Raw genomic sequence first — 21,173 nt, forward strand, 5'->3', positions numbered from 1 at the left:
ATTGTTGAAACTAATGATACAACCAGTCTGTTACATTCTCCAGGCCAAGAAAGCTGACTTGTTTTCATAATAGAGACTAAAGATATATGTTGTGTGTCCCACTGTCGTTTTTGGTCAATTACAGCAGAAGCAGTTATATGTGTGTGTGTGTGTGTGTGTGTGTGTGTGTGTGTGTGAAACCAGGAAAAGTCAGCCACAGAACACACATGGGTTCATATAAACACAACTGTACAGGGACTGCAATTGCAATTTTAAAAATTATTTAATTTATATCTTTAAAATTAAAAACATCTGAATTGCATTCTACCACCTCCAAAGGCACAGTCATACTTAAAGCAGACCAAATTCATTAAACACTGCCACTGAACATCATTTTTTTTCCTCAATTTTTGTACATAAGAAACAATAAACTATTAAAAAAACAAAAAAAAACATGACTAAACATTTTTTTTACTGGGTAAACAATGGCCGTTCTATATGCTGTAGAACATGAAAAGACTGGAGTGATATGTACTGAGCTGTGCATTAGCATTAGACTCCATAGAAAGGACAATGTGCTGGTTTCAGGCTTGTGCGGCCCACTGAAGATGTGCACTGCAGCTATTTAAAGACTTAACCCCCCCAACCCCACAGAAATCACAGAATGTTCATAACAACCTATTTTGATGAGCATAATTAAAGAATGTGGGTGTTTGAAACTAAACAAAGCCAGTGAAAACACAGGAAGATGAGCCTCGGTGGAGAAGTGTGCAGGGAGAGCAATCAGATCTTTTCACCCAGAGTGCTGTGAGAATCCTGACTCCTGCACGCCACCATTCTCTCCACCCCCAAAAAACAACAACAAATAAGTCTTTAAAAATTTGAGATCAGACAACATGTGCAAAGAGGCAGGGCCTTAGTCGGTTTGTGGAAACGTCTTAAGGTATTGGAAAAAAAAGGACTGGTAACTGAAGAGTACAATCACAACTCAATAACGCACACAAAGGCTGATTACAATGTGTGACAACACAGCACCATAACACGGCACGAGAGTTTCACTTTAGTGACAACGAAATTCAAAATAGTGGATAAATATACAGTAGAATATATCGCCGTTCTTACTCAGGCACAGACCTCCTTAAAACATAGAGAGAAAATCTAAAAACAGAAGGGTCCGGGACCAAAGGAAAACAGGTTTGGCACACATAAGGAAAAAAACAATAAGGCAAGAAAAAAATTATATGTAAACAGAAAATGAGGCAACACAGGAACTTGCTGGATGGACAGGGATGAAGCACTTTAAATATTATGACACACAGTACAGTACCTCTCTCATGGAAACACGTGATCAATAAAAGAGACGGTATTTTTTTTGTTGTTGCAGCAACTAATGAGAGGCCCTACTTCCTCAGCTGTAGTTTTTATCTTTACAAGTGTGTGTGTAGCAGCTGCGACAGGCACTCCAAAAAACACACAAAACAACAATTTTCTTTTACACAAGGATTAAATCGAACTCTACACATCTCCAAAATCAAGAATGTTTGACCGCATTAGAAAATATCTACAGTTGACACAACTCACCATCACACACACACACACGCACACACACCATATTAGAAAAGCCTCCAGAGGTTACAACAGAGCGGTGTGACCCAGAGCAGACAAAAAAAACACATGTACACACACACACACACACACACACCCACGCGCACACACCCACGCTGTCTTTCACTAATGCGTTTTCCCCCTTTATGAATATGAATGAATTAACTCAATCCAGCCACGAACTACTAACCAATAAATGTTTGGGTATTTTTTGTTTTTTTTTACACACATCACAGTATTTTCAAGATCACTTTGTACGGCAGTGACAGTTTCAGGTGGGTTTCGAGTGAGCAGGGGATTCTAAATAAGGAGCCAGTGAGGCCACAGTTTGTAATGCAATGAGACACAAACACGCACACAGAAAAACTACACACACACACACACACACACACACACACGTGGCTTTAGTTATTTCTTCCATCCAATGGAGGGTTAAAATTCTGTTCCTCTTTGCACTGCACTGTGACAGTCAGGCTTTTTGAAACCACATCCTATAGAAATGTCAATGATTTTGTTTTGAGTGAGTCAGTGATGTGAACAGGTAGTTGTGCCATCCAGGCAGCAGCACTTATGTTTGTATATGTCTGTTTTGACTGTGCACACGTGCGTGTGTGTGTGTGTGTGTGTGTACACAAGTGGGAAAGTTACAGTTGGCGAGAGTGTGCACACACACTTTTACAAGATCTATATACATGTGTCAAGTGTATAAATTAGTGTTCTTTGTACATCTGTGTGTGCGTGTGTGTGTGTATGTGTGTGTGTGTGTGTGTATGTGTGTGTGGGGGTCAATAAAATGAAGCGACCTCTCTCGCAGTGTTATTAGTTGTCAGCTGGCCCAGCTGTGAAGAGGATTCTCTGGTCAGTTCTGGCCAGCTTAGCAGGCGGCTCCAGAGACTCCTCTCCCAGCACGGCCGCGTCTGATTGAAGGGACAGCTCCTGACCTTCGTCGTCGCTCTCCTCCTCCTCTTCCTCTTCCTCTTCTGGCATAGACAAATGTAAAGGAGTTGTTTACAAACAATGCTCAAAGCGTGATACCGATACTTTGTTCCTCAAAGTTCACATATCTGTACTTTGCTTTGTTATTTATATTTCTAGAAACTTGTACTTTTACTCCACTACATTTGCTCTAACTATCTTTGTTACTTGTTACTACCAAGTAAAATCAGAAGAAGAAGAAGAGTTGGTAATGGCGTATTTATATAGAGCTTTTCTAGTCTTTACACTATAGCTTTGTTATTCACCCATTAACACACTGCAACATGGGGTTAAGTGTCTTGCTTAAGGACACATATAGACTAGCGGAGCCAGGAATTGGACACACAACCTTCCAGTTGAAAGACAACTCGCCCTACCACTGAGCTACCATGGCTCAATCCTAACTCCTCACTTTAATACTTAACCTCTACCAAAGTCATTTCCTGGGAACATACTTGTACTTTTACTCAAGTGTCCCTTTAAGGTACTTTATACAAGACTGGTTAAAGATATGGTGCAGAGTGGAAATACCTTTGTCGGGATCCAGGTGGTTTAGACCCCGGCCCAGACTCGCAAACTAATAGCAAAAAAGGGAAAGTGTTAGTACTGCAAATACGGTTTATGCAGTTTACCTCAGTGTGTGTAATTGTGAGAAAATGTTACCTCTCCCATGACAGCAATGGGGGTTTCTCCTTTAGCCTGGGCCACTCTGTGCTCTATCAGGTAGTACATGTACTCGTCGTAGAGTAGGCGGATCAGGTGAAAGGAGCCAAAACTGGCTGCACTGCGCAGGGTCAAATCTCTGATGACCATGGAACTGAAGAGCAGAGATGGTCAGAAGGAAGAAACTGTTAACACATGTATCATGTAACTGTGGCACGGTTTGGTCTAACCACAAACAGGTTCTCTGTGAGAAATATGAGTCAAGAGCACAGCGCTGATTTTAATGTTCCATCTTAGTCATTTGTTTAGCTTATTTCAGCTAAAAATGTGAAGTTTAAGTGACGTGAACGGATGACTCTTTTCAGTATCTATCTATGAATCTGCTGATTTAGTTCTTTGTGAAACAATTGTTTGTTCTATGAAACATTAGAGGAAAATCTCAAATGTCTCAGAGCCCAACTGAGATGTCTTTGTCTCTTTCTGTCCACGTAACAACTTAGTCATAACTTAGAGAAAGAGAACTCTGGTTGGGGTTTCATTATATTTATGTGTCAAGGTAACAAATTAGTTTCATTCTGTTTTTGTAAAGGGGAACATCGACTCATAGCATTAAAGCCTTGGTTCCTCCTCTGGAGGAATTGCTTGGACACAATCTTTTCTGCCTATTAAAGGAGCAAAGACTGTTCCTGACTAAAAGAGTCTTTATGAGCTTCGGCAGCGCTTACACACACAGCATCCTTGAACCTCACACATTTCTTACACTGTATGAGAAAAACAAACAAAAAAAACTAGAGATCAAATGCATTTTCAGATGAAATCTGAGACAAGAGTTTGCAAGAAAAAGGAGCACGAGTGAAAACAAACGAGAAACCACAAAGGGAAACAAAACCACCACAGTTACATCTGTAATAATTTAGATTACAGTACATTAACAAGATGTTTATAGTATGGTCGCACGTGTGCAATAGGGAGGCACTATTATTTAATTATTCATCTTATTTCTAAGGCAATGTCCAACTTGGAAACTGTGTGGCAATAAAGAGATAAAGAGAATTATTATTAGTAATCAGTAATATCATTGCATTTTATATCCAAAGTAATGTGTGACGATAATTAGATTTTCAATTTTCTACCATCTGTGTAATACCTTCACATAAACATGCTTGGTTATCTGTTTAACATTCTTTGGTGTGAATAATTTGCACATTATAAAGCTGAATTAAAATCTCCTATATGTTGTTAGTGCCAAGCTATTAGTTGATTACTATATAAATAAGATGGCAAGTGCCATATATATATTGCAATATAACATTAAATCTGTTGGATAATTAAAAAATGTTTTATCACCCTCACATCGCATGCAATCTCGTGCAAATGACCCATCACACCTGTAAAAGGACCACTTGAGCAGGAAGAGCTTGGCAGCTTTGGGGAAGGCTGGGCTGTGCTGGTAGGGCTTCAGGACCTGGGAGACCACACCGTCCAGCCACGCGGCCCACTGCTCCAGAGAGTTCTGCTGCTGCAGGGTCAACTTGAAATCCTGCTCCAGCCGCTGGACAACGCGGTCTTCACACCGGCACACCCACGACGCCTGCTCCTGAAAGATGGATTTAACCAGGTTAGTCCCATTAAGATCGAGGCTCTCATTGACCAAAGACACCGGGCCAAGTTAGCGGCGGCACAGTTACAATAAAAGCCAGAACATGGAGATTAACAATATTAAAACATGCTCATGTAAAACACTTGCACACAGACAACCTGGACTCCAAAATCTTCACCAAAGCTTTAAACGACTTCAGGGTTACTAGCTTTTAAAGTGCCAAAAACTTAAACTAGTATAGTGTATACTAGTGCTAAGGCCTTTGATCATGAGAACAAACAAGGTGTGAAATTACACATTTTGTATCACACCTTCTCCTTTCTTCTTCTTCACCTCCTCTCTGATGGACTGGGGTTGTATCTCTGTTCCACGTTTCTGCCTAGCGCCTGGTGGCTGGAGTTGACAGACTCTGATTGGACTCTTTATAGAGTTCAAGAATAGTGATTGGCGACTACTGATCGCACATTGAACTGGTGCTTGATGACAAATGAAAAATTGGGCTGCAAATCTTGTAATGTGAATTAGGCTTACAGAGTAGCAGAGAATTTGGACAGGATATGCTTCACACAGAAGACTAAAGGCACAAGCTGCCAGCCAAAGATTGGTGTTTCTGAGAAACAACTCAACTGTGTTTTTTACATTTCCTGGTGAGGGAAGTCACATAAAGGCTGACACATGAACTAACAAAAACATGTAAACCACAAGCTACAGCAGAAATCCCCTCTCTGCAACAACCAATGAACATCATGTGAGGTGACAGTGTACAGCATTTAGAGACCAACCTGAACGTTAGCAAAGTCGACACGGTTGAGGTCAGAGAGCATCTGGTTGATCTGGGCCGTGTTCTGCAGAACAGCACGAGCTGCCTGGGCGAGGTGGTTCAGACTGGTGTAGCGACGCAGTGTCTGAGCAAATGCGTTGGCTGAAGTTACCTGAGAGAGCACAGTGAGGAAAGCCTTAATGAAGTGAGGGTGTGTGTCACTGATTGTACATCACAAGTAGGGCTGGGTATTGATTAAAACAAATGTCTACATGAATATGGATATGGACTTTGACACTGATTTATGAATGATACTTTTTCATCTTCATCTACTTATTCCGTGTACTATTAAGTATTAATTCAATTTGTTGTATCACTTTCTTGACACCTTCTTATCTTTATTCACAAAACAAGCATCAGCTTGCACCATTTATTTATTTATTTATTTGTTACTCAACCACAGTACTGTGTTTGCACTTCTGGTTAGATGCTAACTGAAATTTGTCTGTCTGTACATGTACTCACCACAATGACAATGAAGTTGAGTCTGATCTAATCTAATCTAATCTAAAAACACCACAAACGTGTGTTTGTGGTGTTTTTTGCGGCCTGTCTTCTCTTCACCTTTGGCGCACAAGCTTTGTCTCTGGTCATGACAACCACGGCTAGATCGCAGTCAGAGCACATGCTGCAAGATAAATATACCATATATACCAAATATACGAACTATACTAAAATTTGATATTGAATTCAATATCAGGTGACACAGAGGAAGTTAATTGAATGCCATAAAAGGATTAAATTCTGGCACCCAATTTTCAATCCTCTATTAATCAACATGACCCTGTATTTTCACACAATATTTGCTCGGAATATACTCTTTTCTATTAACAAGTATGATTTACTAAAACAAAAAACAAAAAACAAAAAATCAGCATACCTTCATAAAGGCTAATCTGTGAGCCTAAAACAATTAGCTCCAGTATGGCTTCAATAACATTGAACCAGCTAAGAGGTAAAAAAAAGAGCCGTGTACCTTAATGCGGACCATTTCTTCTGGGATGTTCATCATAGCATTTGTCAGCCAGCTCTCCAGGCTCTTGGCAAAGTTGCGGATGGCTTGAGTTAAGGCACCTGGAGGAAGTAGAGACAAAAACATGTCAAACTGGGTAGTAGCAGTAGTTGACCAGTCAGTGGGTGCACTGTATCGGTATGGAAACCGTGTATGCGCTTCAATTATAAACCTAATCCATTGGTCTAAGTGTTTCAATAATGGTAATAAAAAGAGGAAAATTCAAGTAGGATTAATAGTGAATTGTTCTCTCAATCTAATACAGGGGTGGCAACAGTTTTCTCCAGCAGGCCGTAAGTAAAGAGCATCAAAAACATCCACATATGAGATGACAACTCAGAGGTAGCTCCATCAAGCTCCATGTGTTTTTAAAAATAAGTTCTTCTTAACAAAAGTTGTCAAGCTGTGTTTTACCAGTTAAATCATTTTTGACGTGGAGATGCAGCAGTAAGAAGTGAAACCTTCAGTCTGGACTTTCAGTAACTAAAAATACTGAGCATCTTACGTCCAGTAAAATCCTTCATTAATCAGGATGCAGCATGCCGTTCTTTTTTCTTTGTTTGTTTGTTCGGAAATGTATGAGAGGGTGAACCCTGTGAGATGCACCAGCTCGTTTTCAAACCCTCATTTGATTCTTGGGGATGTATATTACCCATAGTTCATTATTAAAAAAATATTATGTTTTTTCTTGTGGTCACTTTTGGAGCTGGAAGCTCGATGTGTTTTCTATATATTGAAACTTATTGCAGGATCTTACTGGGGATGGGTCTGAGGACATCAGGGATGAGGATCTCTACCAGGCCCTGGTACAGACTGTTGTCACAGTCACGGCTCCAGCGAAGCACGGGCTCGTACTTGCACAGCAACACCAGGCAGGACTTAGGCAGACGCTTCTCTGACTCATCATGACTGCAGAGACACACGCACGTTTGTGTTAAAAATAGTACTGCAATAGGATTCTTAATGTTTGCCTCCGTCACTTAATAACTCACACGGCCAAAGTGGCATCTCCAGCCTGACTCTGGCTGAACCTCCAGAAGGTTTTCCACAGCGTCTCCACCAGGGTAAACTGCAAGTTGACCATCACGTCCAGAATGGCCTGAAAGAGCGTGGTAAATGTATCTGAGCATGTACCAATTATAGGGACATCAGCTGGACTGACACACTATGAGGAAAATTTAATTAGAATTAGGAATTATGTATTCATGGACTGTACTAAGATGAAATACTTTAAACCTGATGTTTCCCCAAACTTCCAATATGGTTATATTTATATTAAAAAAATGTAGGCTGTGGTGGATGTAGGCTGCGGTAAGAAAATTTGTATATTTTGGTGTTGATATGGAAAATAATCCAGGATTCAGGATTTCTTTTTTAAGAACAGTTTTTAACTGGGGAGTGTTTTGACACTATGACAAACCGAGCAGACTTTGTGGAGGTTTGCATGCTGTAGTTCTATTTCTATTACCCCTCTGTTAACCCAATGGCAGAAGAAGAGAAAAATTCAACCTCATAAATATGCAGTGGTGCCAGTCGACTAGTTACCTCACAGTGTTCTCTGTACAGCAGCTGAAAGCTCTTTATGTGCTCCAGTTCGATTCCCTCTGGCAGAGACTTCCCCTGGAGGTCAATGTCTGTGAACTCTGGGAGAGCTCTGGACGCATCTGGAACACAAAAAAAATACAATATACAGAGTTCATGCACCTTTTCCAAGGACAAATCCAAGCACTTTTAAGGCCCATGTTTATGCTTTCCTGTACCTTACAGTAGTCATAAATCTATGCATACATACACAAAGGTTCAAGCACTTTCGAGGATTTCAAGCTCATACTGTATATGAACCCTGAAACTAGATAGTCATTTAGAATAATCCTTTAATATAATAATTGTATTACATGTGTGAATTCCTTTCCACAATGATGTACCATCATAGCATCAGCATTATCAGCATTATCAAACCATTACTTCCATACCTACAGTACATCTACGGTATTTGGTCACTGAACCCACCTAGGAACTGCTGGTACTGCTGAACCTGGGTGCTGATGTCCACATGCCCTGACCCCTGCTGCTGTTGCTGCTGTTGGCCGGCTCCTGACGCTGTGCCATTGGTCATTCCTTCCACTTTATGCACAGGTTTCAACCTGGTGGGAACAAGAGGTTTTGTGTGCACAGGACAGGCAAGTTTAAATGATTCTGGTTCAAGACAAACATGATGGCATTGTATCATGTAATATTTGCTTGAAAGTAGTGAGAGACACAAGCTGTATACAAAATGGATACAGATGCAAAGATGGAAAGCAGAGAAATGGATACAGTGGTGTAATGAGGTGTGTGCAAAGGTTTGTGCGTGTACCTCTGTTTCTGCGAGAAGGGCTGCTGCCTCATGGCCAGATGTTGCTGGTCTTCCATCAGACGAAGAAGAGATGAGCCAGCCTTGATCCTCAGTCCATAGTAGTGGTACTTTGAATTACCCCTGTCATGGACAGGCAAAACACATTTTGAATATGTGAATCTGCCATGTATGTTGTATGTATGATGTGAACACAATACTTTCATCATCTCAGTGCAGACCGATATAAAATGATTTTCTTTTAAATCTTTCATCCAAAATACATAAAACACAATAACAAAACAAAATAAAGTGGACCTTACTTGAACACATAAAAGCACACTTTTCTAAAAAGTCAGTCTTGTGACTTATTTAATTTTCACATCAAGGACAAAAAAGGGAGGGCAAACTGCTTGTCTGCTTGATTTAAACATTTTTAATGTTTTAAATTGTTTTTATTTTTAATTAGATTTTGTTTTAATTTTCAATGTATTTACTTGCTCCTGTAAAGCACTATGAATGGCGCTATACAAATAAACTTGCCTTGCCTTGTCTCTACACCTTCGTCAAACTCACTCACCCACACACATTCTGCCTGTCGTCATCTCGACACACATTTTTTCCTACATTATCTAAACACTTTGCAAAGCTCAAACGAGCACTGGAGCTATTCCTGGACACATCTCCCTTATTCTCCTGTAGGAAAACATTGCAGGTGTGCACTAATTGAGGTCTATATCTATATGAATTAGGTGCATACAGATTGTGTCTATGAGACAAATGGAAAGCAAAACAATATCGCTCCAGGAACTTGTAGATACATTTGTTTCTGGCAACCCATCTTACCGTGTGCCGAGGCGTCGCGTACGTAGCCCCATGAACACAGATCTAATCAGTTTCCCGAAAGAGGCAGCATTAACGGGCTCGAGTTTCTGCTCCTGACAGTGCAGCAGATAGTGACAGTAGAGGGTGGAACGTGGCAGACTCACTCCTTCAGCTGTCTCATAGTTGTCCAGCAACCACTGTACCTGACACACAGGCAATGAAAATACATACAGAGCTGGTGCAGTTAGCAAAGATACTAGATACATAAAGGCAAAACACACCTTAACATATACTGTATATACCATGTGCGCTTTCACAAACACACTTAATACAAAGTGCATGCACACACAGCTTTTTTCATCAATTCCATAACACAAGCACGGAATAATCCATTCAAATATACAGTTTCAATCATTCAGGAATGAACACAAATACATTTGTTTGCGTGCCGTGGCATACAACTTTGGTATGCAATGAATAAATGACCTGGTATACTGATGGTAGATAACCTAGGTTTGGCAAACATCCCATTTTTATGTGAATTTCAGATGGACAATACAATCCTGGGGCATTTCAGGCACATACGAAAATGCCCCTTGTCACATGCATGATATGAACATGATGAAGTCATGGTTTTGTTTTCTATGAGGAGGAAATCACAGTTAAAAATCCTGTATATGACAGCAAGTCTCATTGTGTTCAATAATGGCATCGCATTATATCAGCACCGTTTGGATTTTGTTGTCTCTAATATGATTCATCGTATTTTTAATTGTGTTTTCCACTTGACAGAACTCAACTATGATATCGTGTTGGTGTGCGCCACCAAAGAGTTGTGTGGATGAGAACAAAACGAGAAGAAAGTCCTGCGCTTGGCGCCTCTGCATACCTTCTTGTCTGCCGACGGCACGCTACTCTCCTCGCCCTCTGTAATACTCACAGTGGCTGGGGAGGCGCGGGCAGTGTGTGAGTAGTTCTGACTGTTGCCGGCTGCCCCTCCACTGCTGCCGCCCAACATGTAACCCCCCTGGATCACATAGCTGCCTGCTGTGCCACCATTGGTGCCTGCCCCATCCCCTGCCCCGTTGGTGGTGCCCCCCGTGGTCACCACTGTGGCCCCTCCCCCGGCAGCACTTGTAGGCTGGGCCACAAACATGGACACGCCCCCCGTCGTGCCAGTGGTCACAGAGACCGTTAGAGGAGTGCCGGGGGTAGAAGCCTGTGAGCCTGATGTTGGCTGACCTTCATAATACTGGGCAGCTGTGGTTTGGGTGTACAGAGGTGTGTCAGTGTAAGGGAAGGTGCTGGAGCGACTAGAAAAAAGAAATGGAAAGATCTGTTAGAAAACTATGAGCTATACAAAAAATGTAAATGTTCTATATGTTTGTTAGTAATTGAAGGTAGCCTTGTATTCTAACATGGTGCTGGTGGTGTAGTTGGTGTCTCCTCCCTCGACGTACTGCACTTGATTGGTGTAAACATGTTGGACTGGCACTGGTGTGAGCTGCTGGACCTGAGGAGTGCACACGCACACAAACACAGATAAAACATTGACTTGCATGTGTTTCACACTTGTGTCATTTGTATTTTGTACAATGTCAACCTTTTACATATCCTTTGCAAAAACCCTGGATAATGTGTATGTGGTATTTGCAGGGCATAGTGAATGACAGCCCTGCTCTCAGCTGGTTTTCCCTGCTTAAAAAAACGGTCATTTATCAATCCATCCATTTATGTCACTAGCTCATATGAACTGTGTCATCATTGTTGCATCAAAGCAGCTTTCACGGACTTTCTAAAAAAAATAAAAAAATAAACTGTCCTGGTTACAGGCAGATTCTCTGCTCCCATAGCTCCTCTGAAATTGTCTCCCTTAAGTCCCTGACCCACTTGAAAAGTTGTTACAGTAGTTGTAACTTGCAGTGGTGGCTGATCTGGGGCTGAACTGGTGAATGCAGTGTAGGCTTGTGTCTCTTTCCCTACCAGTGACTGGTTATAGTGCAGGAGATCCATGGGGAAGTAGAGGGACTTGCATCTGAAGTCTCTTATGTCATATGCTGATGTCCACATCATGCACCTTAGCTGTCCTATCACATATACCTGCCATTCTTGTAGATTTTCATCCCTGGCTAACGCTGTTGACTCTGTAGTAATAAGGAGATGGAAGCCAACAGAGGCAGATTCGACCACAGATTTGAAAAGCTATCAATTGGCAAGCCAAAATGTACAGATGTTATATAGCTGGGTTTTTTTACTTACATCCTGACTGATGTGAACAGGCTGTAGACTGGTGACACTGAGCTGGGTTCCTGGCTCGGTCTTAGCTATCTGAGAGGTGGCCTGCACCACAGACCTCTGCTGAGATAAAGACCACATTGTTTTAAGAGTCAAGGAAACAGCAATTTCACGTTGTGCTTGTCTGTGTGTATGCGCTTTGGTGAGTGTCGATTACCTGTTGAGCCGTCTGTACCTGCTGAACAACTTGTGTTGGAACTCCTGTCTGCACCACAGCTGGAGGTGGACTAGAGTCCGACACACTGTCACTTGAGTGAAGGGAGCCCTCTGAAGGACAAAGAGCGAATGTAAATACGTAAAAACTGACGACGTGACTATTTTGTTTTCATGAAGTGGATAAGCCGCCTGTAAATGCACCACAACTTTCATAAGCATGGTAGCTGAGGATTTATCTTTAAAACAGGGGCTAATGAAGTGTAACATGTTAACGTTCTCCACAGAAATAATCTCTTGTAGCCATTCAGTGATACAGCTACGATTACAATTGAAAACGTTTAAAATGACAAAAGGTCACTAGTAGACATTTGAGTCGTAGAGAATAGATTGTCCTTTTGTGTGTTTCTAATTGCAAAAGTCTATGTTAGTGTTAAAGAAATATCATAGTACCTGTGACTGTAACAACAATGTACTGAGGAGTGCTTTGGGCATTTCCAGACTGTGATGGGGAGCTCTGGATTTCTGCAGTCACATACTGAGTCTGAGCTGCCTGGGCCTGCGCTGTGGACTGAGCTTGACCACCAGCTGCAGACTTCTGAGCAGCAATGGACGAGGCTTGTTCAGTGGGTGCAGATTGGCATGTGGGTGTGACAACCGTAGGAGTAGCCACAGCAGTCTGAATCTCAGCCAGGAATTGAGGCGCAGTTGCAGTGGTGGAGCTGGTTTGCCCTGATATGACAGTGACAGTAGTTCCTTGGGATTGCGCTGCTGGCTGGATCTCACCCACATAGCCTGAGGTGGCCATTATGAGAGCTGGGAATCACCCTATAAAAAAGACAAATTATTTAAAAGAGACAAATTATCTATCAAGTAAATATTATTGTTCAACCCAGGATTAACATTGATAAATATACAGTAAAGTTTCCAGGTTATCTTTGGTAAAAACAGTAAAGAGTTGCTTACTCTTTACTTACTAACGCTACTGTACAATCATAACACATTAGGCACAGAGAGCAAAAGAGGTGTACACTTCTACATTTTGGTTAAGGACACACGATAAGGATTCAGATTTAATAAATCACACGTTTTAGTAAAATATTACTTTTAAAAGGTGTAGGCGTATTGAAGTACAAAATCATTCACTAAGATTTTGGAAACACAACTCAAAGTTGTGAAATGAAACGAGGCAAATGGTGCTTGTTCTATTTCTAAAATAAGATCTGAAGAATCAGTTTGCAGTCAACCGTTCACATCTGAGCAACACTGTGGCTGACTTGTTGATGGTATGGCTAATGTGCAGGGGATGAGCAATGGCGAGAACAAGTATGTTGGTGTCTCGTTACTTGTAATATGATCCTATGACATATGGCCTTTCATATACAATGTTATAATGTCATTGGAACTACACAACTTGATAAGAATGCCTTACCACGTTGCATTAATGTTGCAGTGGATTTTTTGTTGTTATGCTTTGTGTCACTCACAACTGTGAAGAGATAGCACTTAATACTTGATATTAACTTATACATATTTATACATAAAAATCATTCTATCTATAATTCGACAATTATTACAATAAATGTATATGTTGAGGAATTTAATTCATTTTGTGGTTTTGAACTTCTTTGTGGACAGAAAACAACGGGCGCGTGTTAAATGGACAATCTGAGACACATCTGAGTTAAAACACAAGGTTTTTTATACATGTCATATCCCAAAGTGTGTTTAGGAAATCCATCCATTATATGCATATATCTTGATTGTTATATTGATGTGGAAGAAATTAGTACTGCAGTAGATAGTTGGAAACGTTGTGTAAAATGTGCATAAAATATACGCAAATCCTTTTCAACCAATATTCAATTGAATACACTACAAAGACAAGATATTTAATTGTTAAAACTGAAACTTTGTTTATTTTTGCAAATATTCACTCATTTTGACTTTGATGCCTGCAACATGTTCCAAAAAAGCTGGGACAGGGGCATGTTATCACTTTTCCTTTTGACAACACTCAGTAAACGTGTGGGAACTGAGGAAACTGATTGTTGAAGCTTTGAAAGTGGAATTCTTTCACATTCTTGCTTGATGTACAATTTCAGTTGTTCAACAGTCGTCTTATTTTGAGCTTCATAATGCATTCAACGGGAGACAGGTGTGCACTACAGGCAGGCCAGTCTAGTACCCACACTCTGTTACAACGAAGCCACGCTGCACGTGACTTGACATCGTCTTGCTGAAACAAGCAGGGAAGTCCCTGAAAAAGACGTTGCTTGGGTGGCAGCATATGTTGCTCCAAAAACATATATGTTCTTTCAGCGTTAATGGTGCTTTCACAGATGTGCAAGTTACCCATGCCATGGTCACTCACACTCCCCCCATACCATCACAGATGCTGACATTTGACCATTGAGCTGATAACAATCTGGATGGTCCTTTTCCTCTAGCTCAGAAGACACGACGTCCATGATTTCCAAGAACAATTTCAGGACTCATCAGACCACAGCACACTGTTCCACTTTGTGTCAAGCCATCTCAGGTGATAGCAGGCCCAGAGAAGACAGCTGCATTTTTTGTGTTGTTGATATTTTGCCCTGCTTTGCATGGCAGAGATTTAACTTACACTTGTAGATGTAGCAATGAACTGCGTTAACTGACAAGGGTTGTCCAAAGTGTTCCCTAGCCCACGTGGTAATATCCTTTAGAGAATGATGTCTGCTTTTAATGCAGCACGTCTGAGGGATCGAAGGTCACAGACATTCAATGTTGGATTTCGGCCTGTGCAGATATTTCTATGGATTCTCTTGATGGTACTATGGACTGTAGATGATGAAATCCCTACATTACTTGCAATTGTATATTGAGAAATGCTGACTACTAACTTTTGGACTATTTGCTCATGCAGTTATTCACAAAGTGGTGACCCTAACCCGCCCTTGCTTGTGAACATCAGCCTTTCAGGGAGGCTTCTTTTATACCCAATTATGACACTCACCTGTTTCGAATTAACCTCTTCACTTGTGGAATATTCCAAACAGATGTTCTGTGAGTATTCCTCAACTTTCCCAGTCTTTTGCCCCTGTCCTAGCTTTTTTTGGAACGTGTTGATTCAAATGATTCAAAAATAAATACCAAAGCTTTAGTTTGAACAAATATCATGTCTTTGAAGTGTATTCAATTAAATATAGATCAAACAGGATTTGCAAATCATTGTATAGTGTTTTTAATTCATGTTTGTATTAAAATATTGCCTTACTTATACACTACATGATATTATTTTTCTTTACAGAGGTAAAATGCTAAAAAGACACAGTTTATAATAAGTTGCAAGGGTCTTTAAAACTGGCATTTTCATAAATATATTTTTTTACAATGACAGAATAAACATTGTTTTAAGATCTGTTAAAGTAATATAAAGAACAATAACAAAAATAACATTAAGAATACAGAAATGTGTCACATTATGAACTTCACTGACTAAAATTAAAAAGGTAACCCATTTGGAAAGCGTTGGATGGTCAGAATATGGAGATTGATGGGCTCTAATTTTGGTTTTTGGCAGAAAAAGCAGAAATTGCCCATTATCCGTGCCTACAAATCAAAAAAGGGTGTTTTGACTTATTACTAGTGGTTACGTGGCAACAAGAAAGCTTCGGATAAAGGTGATCATGTGACAAAAGGCGGCCAATTCACTCGAACCCACAAAGCACCTGCAGAACGCCCTACGTCGCCACGCCTCTCTGATGTTGAACGTCTGCCACCTGACCCAGCTTTCTCTAGTTTCCATTTCAAGGAAAGAGCTTTCACTCGCCAGTCGTTGCTCCAACTCTGCCCCTGTCTCTGCTATAACTCAAATACCTGTCAATGTAGTTGCACTTTCAACTTAACGTCACCGTTATGTGCACACTACCGTGGTTTTGTGTCGATTCTGCCACTGAAAAAAATATATACGGTAAACCGCCATGTAAAATACTGTTAACAAGACGAGCGTCCGTTCTTGACATCTCTTCGTGTTCAGTGTAAGCAGCAGCGAGCACAAGCCCACCGTGACATCATTATTACTATTGCTATCTGGTGAGGTAACACTGGAAAGAAGCTAACTGGTCTCTACAACAAGCGCCATTTTGTACCTTTGCATTTGACATCGCCATAACAACGGCCTACTTGAGTATGCATCTGTGGCTGCGTCGTCATGGCAGGCACGGTTCGCTGTCACTCGAATGAGAAACGGACTCACACTACGCCATTCAAGAAAGAGAATCGGCTGCTTAACGTTACGAATGCTAGCTTGGAATGCTAACCTTAGCTAACACTGGAAGGCAGTTGCCTGTTATGGCTACTGAAACAACAAGGGGGGCAAAGCAATAGCACATTATAGATGAGCTATTAACGGACATAAAATGTTTCCTGTGTGTTGAGAGCGTCACCTCTGGTTCCACGTGTGTGTTTCCCACCGGTAAATTGTCTTCTTTTGTTTTTGAGGCGATTCAGTTGTTGTTGTTGTTGATTCTCGTTGCTTGGTTCTTGTCGCCAGGGCTACCGTGGCTATGGCGCTTCGTCCTCACCAGGGCAACTGTTGCTACCCACCCGCTCCCTTCCCTCCCCCGTCGTTGCTCTGATTGGCTGAGCGATGCCAAATTGTCTTAAAGCTACAGGAGCAACGATCTCCTTCTTTTTTTTTTTACTACAAAGCGCCCCACGCCCATTTGTGGAAAATTCCTGCCCATTATAAACATTGAATTATAGGGATGGGACAATATAAGATATTAAAGTTGACAAATGTTCATCATCTGGATAATCGTAGTATTGGTTAGCACTCTGGCCTTTGCAGGTTCGTGACCTGGTCGGAACAAGGGCCTTTCTGCATGGCGTTTGGATGTTCTCCCCTTGTGTGCATGGGTATTCTCTGGGTTCTCTGGTTTCCTCCTACAGTCCATAAACATGCAATATGGGGATTAGATGAATTGGACACTCTAAATAGACTGTAGGTGTAAGTGTGAGAGAGAATGGTTGTTTGTCTCTATGTGACCCTGTGATGGACTGGTGATCCCCCCTGTGATCTTCCTGCGACCCTCCAGTGATTTATTTTGAAGCCCCACAAGGAGAAATCTTCTTCTTCCTCTAATCCCAGGACATCATGATTTATAATGATTTTATTTAAGCAGAGATTCTTGTTTTTCGCAATCACTAAAAATATAAATCCTTTGTTACATTTTTTCATGACATCACAACATTTTGGTAACTAAAGTGATGTGGGTTTTTTTTTGTTTGTTAAGTAACTTGTTTTTGCAGTAACATTTCGTAACTTTTTGACAATCAAAAAGAGGCTACACCGGTTGCTGCTGACAGGTTCTGACACAGCTAAAAAAGAGTCTCGATTTTCTCTTTCTTCTACATCTGTTTGCACACAAAATTAATTTAAAGTACTAACAGACGGTTCTGCATGTTTTTGTTTGTAATAAAAAAACAACTAAAGAAAACCAATTTGTGCTTATCCTGATTTTAATTTGTCATTGTAACAATAACAAAGGAACCCAATTCCCCATTGTTCATTGTTAACTGGACCCAAGCCCGGATACATGTCAGAAAGGACATCCGGCAAATCATCCACTGTTGCGACCCCTAGAGAGGAAACAGCTGAAAGACAAAAGGAATTGGTAACGATACCAAAATTGACCAGTACAGGTACAAAGTGTATGTATTTGCTACATCTGTCTGGTTACTCTTGTCAAAAATGTAAATAGCAAACCCTGTTTCACCAAATCCAGAAGAGTCATTAGCCGAAAATGTTATTTGTAATAATAATTAATTTACTTCTTTAGAAAAAAAGTTGTTAGAATTAAATTATACGGTTTTATCCACAATGTTTATAATTTGGTTCATAGCATTTTTGGCCTCCAGAGGTTGCGTCTATGACACATGGTGATGGGTGTCAGGGTGAAACACTCTCCTGAAATGCCATTTTGTTTGCATGTTATCGTCATACTAATTACAAATTCATCATCACCATTGTAATTCCCCAAACGAACGACCTTTGACTATGTGGATACAAAGATAAAAATGAGCTTTATTTTAGTGTGACTCGTCATAAGACTTCAATGTTATCTGACTCTGAAAATGTCACTGGTCCTGTATCAATTCACCTTTTGGAAGAGAGAGGACAGAGTGAGCAATTTTCTAGAGAAAAGGAGAATTGTGGCCATGGAAGCTATCCAAGGTCATGTGAGGAACGAAAATGGCAACACTGATATAAATAATTACAAAAGCGATCACAATGGCTAAATAATATCTGTGTAGTGGTGTCTGTGAGTGTTAAATCTTATCAAGGGAATTCATAGCAACATGCATAATTAGGCTTGAAAGGTCTGTTGCATGTTTTCAGGCAGTGTCACTTCACCATATTTTGTGTGATTTTTATTCTTTAAAACACCATAATGCTTTTTTTTTGGTTCCTTCATTGACCAGCTGAAAGATTTTTTGATTGATACTTTTTGGATTCAACTTTGTAGGTATCCATGCATCCATGACCACGACAGCAAGTTAATCATTTTACTTTATTTTTTACAACTTGTAAAATCGACTCAGTACAAGAGCATTTATATATTTGCAACCTATGTTTCTATATAGGAAAAATATACAAATTATTTTAATTATTAATTAGAAAATATTTTCTTAATTTGCTCATTAGATTCTGACACATACTGTAACTCTTACACAATTTGTCTGACATTTTAACCACATTACTCTCTCCATGTTCACAGCCAATACTATACTCAGCATCGAACACTGTTTAACAAATGAAATCTGATATGAAGGACATACACATGCCAAAAGTGCTTGATATGCTGCAACACCATTGAGGCCTCTAACATAATTTGTTAATTATACCACCTTTGGTCAGTTTTTTGTCTCCATAAAGGTTACCATCTGTATCTTTTTTTGAAATCAGTTCTTCTCCCAGAGAAGGCCTGCATACGCAGTATGTATGACTCCCTTGCAGGGCTCCAGTCCCCTTTATAAACCACGCCTGGGTCACCCAGAGAAGCACAGCTCTCGCAAACAGGGTTGACAGAAAGCTTGGTGTTGCTTGAGGCAAACAAAACATTTTGTTATTTTTTAATCACTTCTTGCTTACCTCATTTCCTTGGGATACTATGTGGAAGGCTGCGGTGCTTGCTGTGTGCCTGCTGGTGGCCGGGGTCCAGCCCATGGAGGACCCAGCGTATGGGGTGAAGCTCTGTGGCCGTGAGTTCATCCGGGCAGTCATCTTTACTTGTGGGGGCTCGCGATGGAGACGATCACTCAGGAGTGCAGGTGAGACGGAAGGTGCCACATCTTCACCACCTTTGTCGACATCAGTTATGGTTTCATGCGCTGACTTGATACATGTTTTAATATGCTCTTGTTCATTTTATGGGATGCAGTCATTTTTATTCTATTTAAAATAATAATAATAATAATAATAATAATGATTATGCTCTGTGCCCAGGAATGAAACACACTCACATCAATGTTGTGTTATAGTGCATGTTGAAAATGGAGAACTCCCACCTTTAACTTGGCCACAGTTTACATGAGACTGTTGATGTTTCAGGAGGAAACAGGAATGTACTGGAAATGCAAAAGAAACTGTATTTCAATGATGTTATCCAAGTCAGCATTGTCTTTCTTGTTTTTTCTTTAAAAAAAACAAGAAACGTTATGTAATGTTATGACACATTTAATTTCACTAGACTTGTTGGCTTTAGTTGTGTGTGTCCACAATGCAGTGGTGATGCATGGGACCAATCATAACTTCAGCGGAGTAAAATAAATATAAAAATGTAACTGAAATGCAAAATTATCTAGAATAGTCCTATATTCAGTATGGTTGGCTGAGCCAGGATTTATGGTGATATCCAAGAGCTGAATTTCTCCTTAAAACATCTCTGTGTTATGTTACATCCATTGTTAATGTTGTTGTAAATTAACTGGTAAACTTGGTTGATGCAGATGTTCCAGAAGACCCATTTAGCTCCCATCAGGACGAGTCCTCGGAAGGCTTTGGTCAAAACTCACTGGAAAGTCTTCTGCAGAGGAACAGGGACCTAAGATTCGCAACAAGAGACAACCAGGAAGGAACGTTTAGCAGACCGACACGCTCCTTCATCACCGAAGAGATCCTGGAAGCCCTGAGAAAGGCTGACCGCAAGGGCCGGGATGTGGTGGTGGGTCTGTCCAACGCCTGCTGCAAGTGGGGCTGCAGCAAGAGTGAGATCAGCTCCCTTTGCTGAGAGTCTGAGTGAAAACATGGCACAGCGTATTAATATATAAACGGACATTTTTCAGTTCTCCTGAATCAAATGATATTTTATATGATTTCATAACCACTGTCTTTTTTTGTTAAAAATGAAAATGCGTTGTTATTTGTAGTGTCTATGAAGTATATGGAAAGGGCTGCCATGTGCTCAAAATATTTACATATTTCTGCTATTAAAATGCATTCCAAACTTTGTAATGAACATCCTCAAGTATTCTGTCTCAACTGTCCCAGCCTCTATTATACACACATTTATTTTATTTTTTATTTAGAGTTTTGCATTACTGTCTGAGAACTCAAGGTAATGAAAGGCTTTGTTATGTCAATGTCTAAAAATGTATTGTTTTATAATTGTAAGTAACTTGACTTTTTTTTATTGGTTTCAAACTAAGTGATAGACTCATAATAAAAAAAATATTAATGACTTTGCTTGTTTTATTATACTTTGCATGTTTAAATTAGTCTGAGGTTAGTCTTTGGTTAAGGTTAGTGTCAGGATCAGGATTAGACCAGTAGTAATCATAGTTTTGTGGGGACATTTAGGGCTGGTCCACACAACTTTAACAGCATTAAGACCTGGTTTTATTGATTTTAGATTTAGAATTAGGTTTG

The 21,173-nt window shown here is 40.3% G+C and overlaps 2 protein-coding genes across 9 annotated transcripts; one reads left to right on the forward strand and one right to left on the reverse strand.

The window, feature by feature from the left end:
- Window positions 1-243: 243 nt before the first annotated feature.
- Window positions 244-16,849, reverse strand: rfx1a (regulatory factor X, 1a (influences HLA class II expression)). 7 transcript variants are annotated; one of them, XM_044050226.1, is made up of 18 exons: window positions 16,717-16,849; window positions 12,713-13,087; window positions 12,264-12,373; window positions 12,071-12,169; window positions 11,230-11,324; window positions 10,701-11,124; window positions 9,833-10,014; window positions 9,011-9,130; window positions 8,665-8,798; window positions 8,200-8,318; window positions 7,647-7,753; window positions 7,412-7,563; window positions 6,619-6,716; window positions 5,605-5,754; window positions 4,611-4,819; window positions 3,223-3,376; window positions 3,091-3,136; window positions 244-2,564 (listed from the first exon to the last, which is right to left on the reverse strand). In XM_044050226.1, exons 2-18 carry the CDS (start codon window positions 13,065-13,067, stop codon window positions 2,404-2,406), a joined length of 2,715 nt encoding a protein of 904 aa, XP_043906161.1. In that variant the 5' UTR covers window positions 13,068-13,087; window positions 16,717-16,849; the 3' UTR covers window positions 244-2,403. The 7 variants fall into 7 exon arrangements, with proteins under 7 accessions (XP_043906161.1, XP_043906163.1, XP_043906166.1 ...); XM_044050228.1 differs by having other exon boundaries at window positions 12,071-12,166; window positions 16,690-16,849; XM_044050231.1 differs by having other exon boundaries at window positions 9,833-10,008; window positions 10,752-11,124; window positions 16,690-16,849.
- rln3a (relaxin 3a) lies at window positions 15,269-20,917 on the forward strand. Of its 2 annotated transcripts, XM_044050242.1 has the most exons (3): window positions 15,269-15,307; window positions 19,426-19,576; window positions 20,255-20,917. In XM_044050242.1, exons 2-3 carry the CDS (start codon window positions 19,471-19,473, stop codon window positions 20,533-20,535), a joined length of 387 nt encoding a protein of 128 aa, XP_043906177.1. In that variant the 5' UTR covers window positions 15,269-15,307; window positions 19,426-19,470; the 3' UTR covers window positions 20,536-20,917. The 2 variants fall into 2 exon arrangements, with proteins under 2 accessions (XP_043906177.1, XP_043906176.1); XM_044050241.1 differs by lacking the exon at window positions 15,269-15,307 and having other exon boundaries at window positions 18,914-19,576.
- Window positions 20,918-21,173: the final 256 nt, after the last annotated feature.

This window comes from Solea senegalensis, linkage group LG19, assembly GCF_019176455.1.
Source record: "Solea senegalensis isolate Sse05_10M linkage group LG19, IFAPA_SoseM_1, whole genome shotgun sequence".
In the NCBI taxonomy this organism is placed as follows: Eukaryota; Metazoa; Chordata; class Actinopteri; order Pleuronectiformes; family Soleidae; genus Solea; species Solea senegalensis.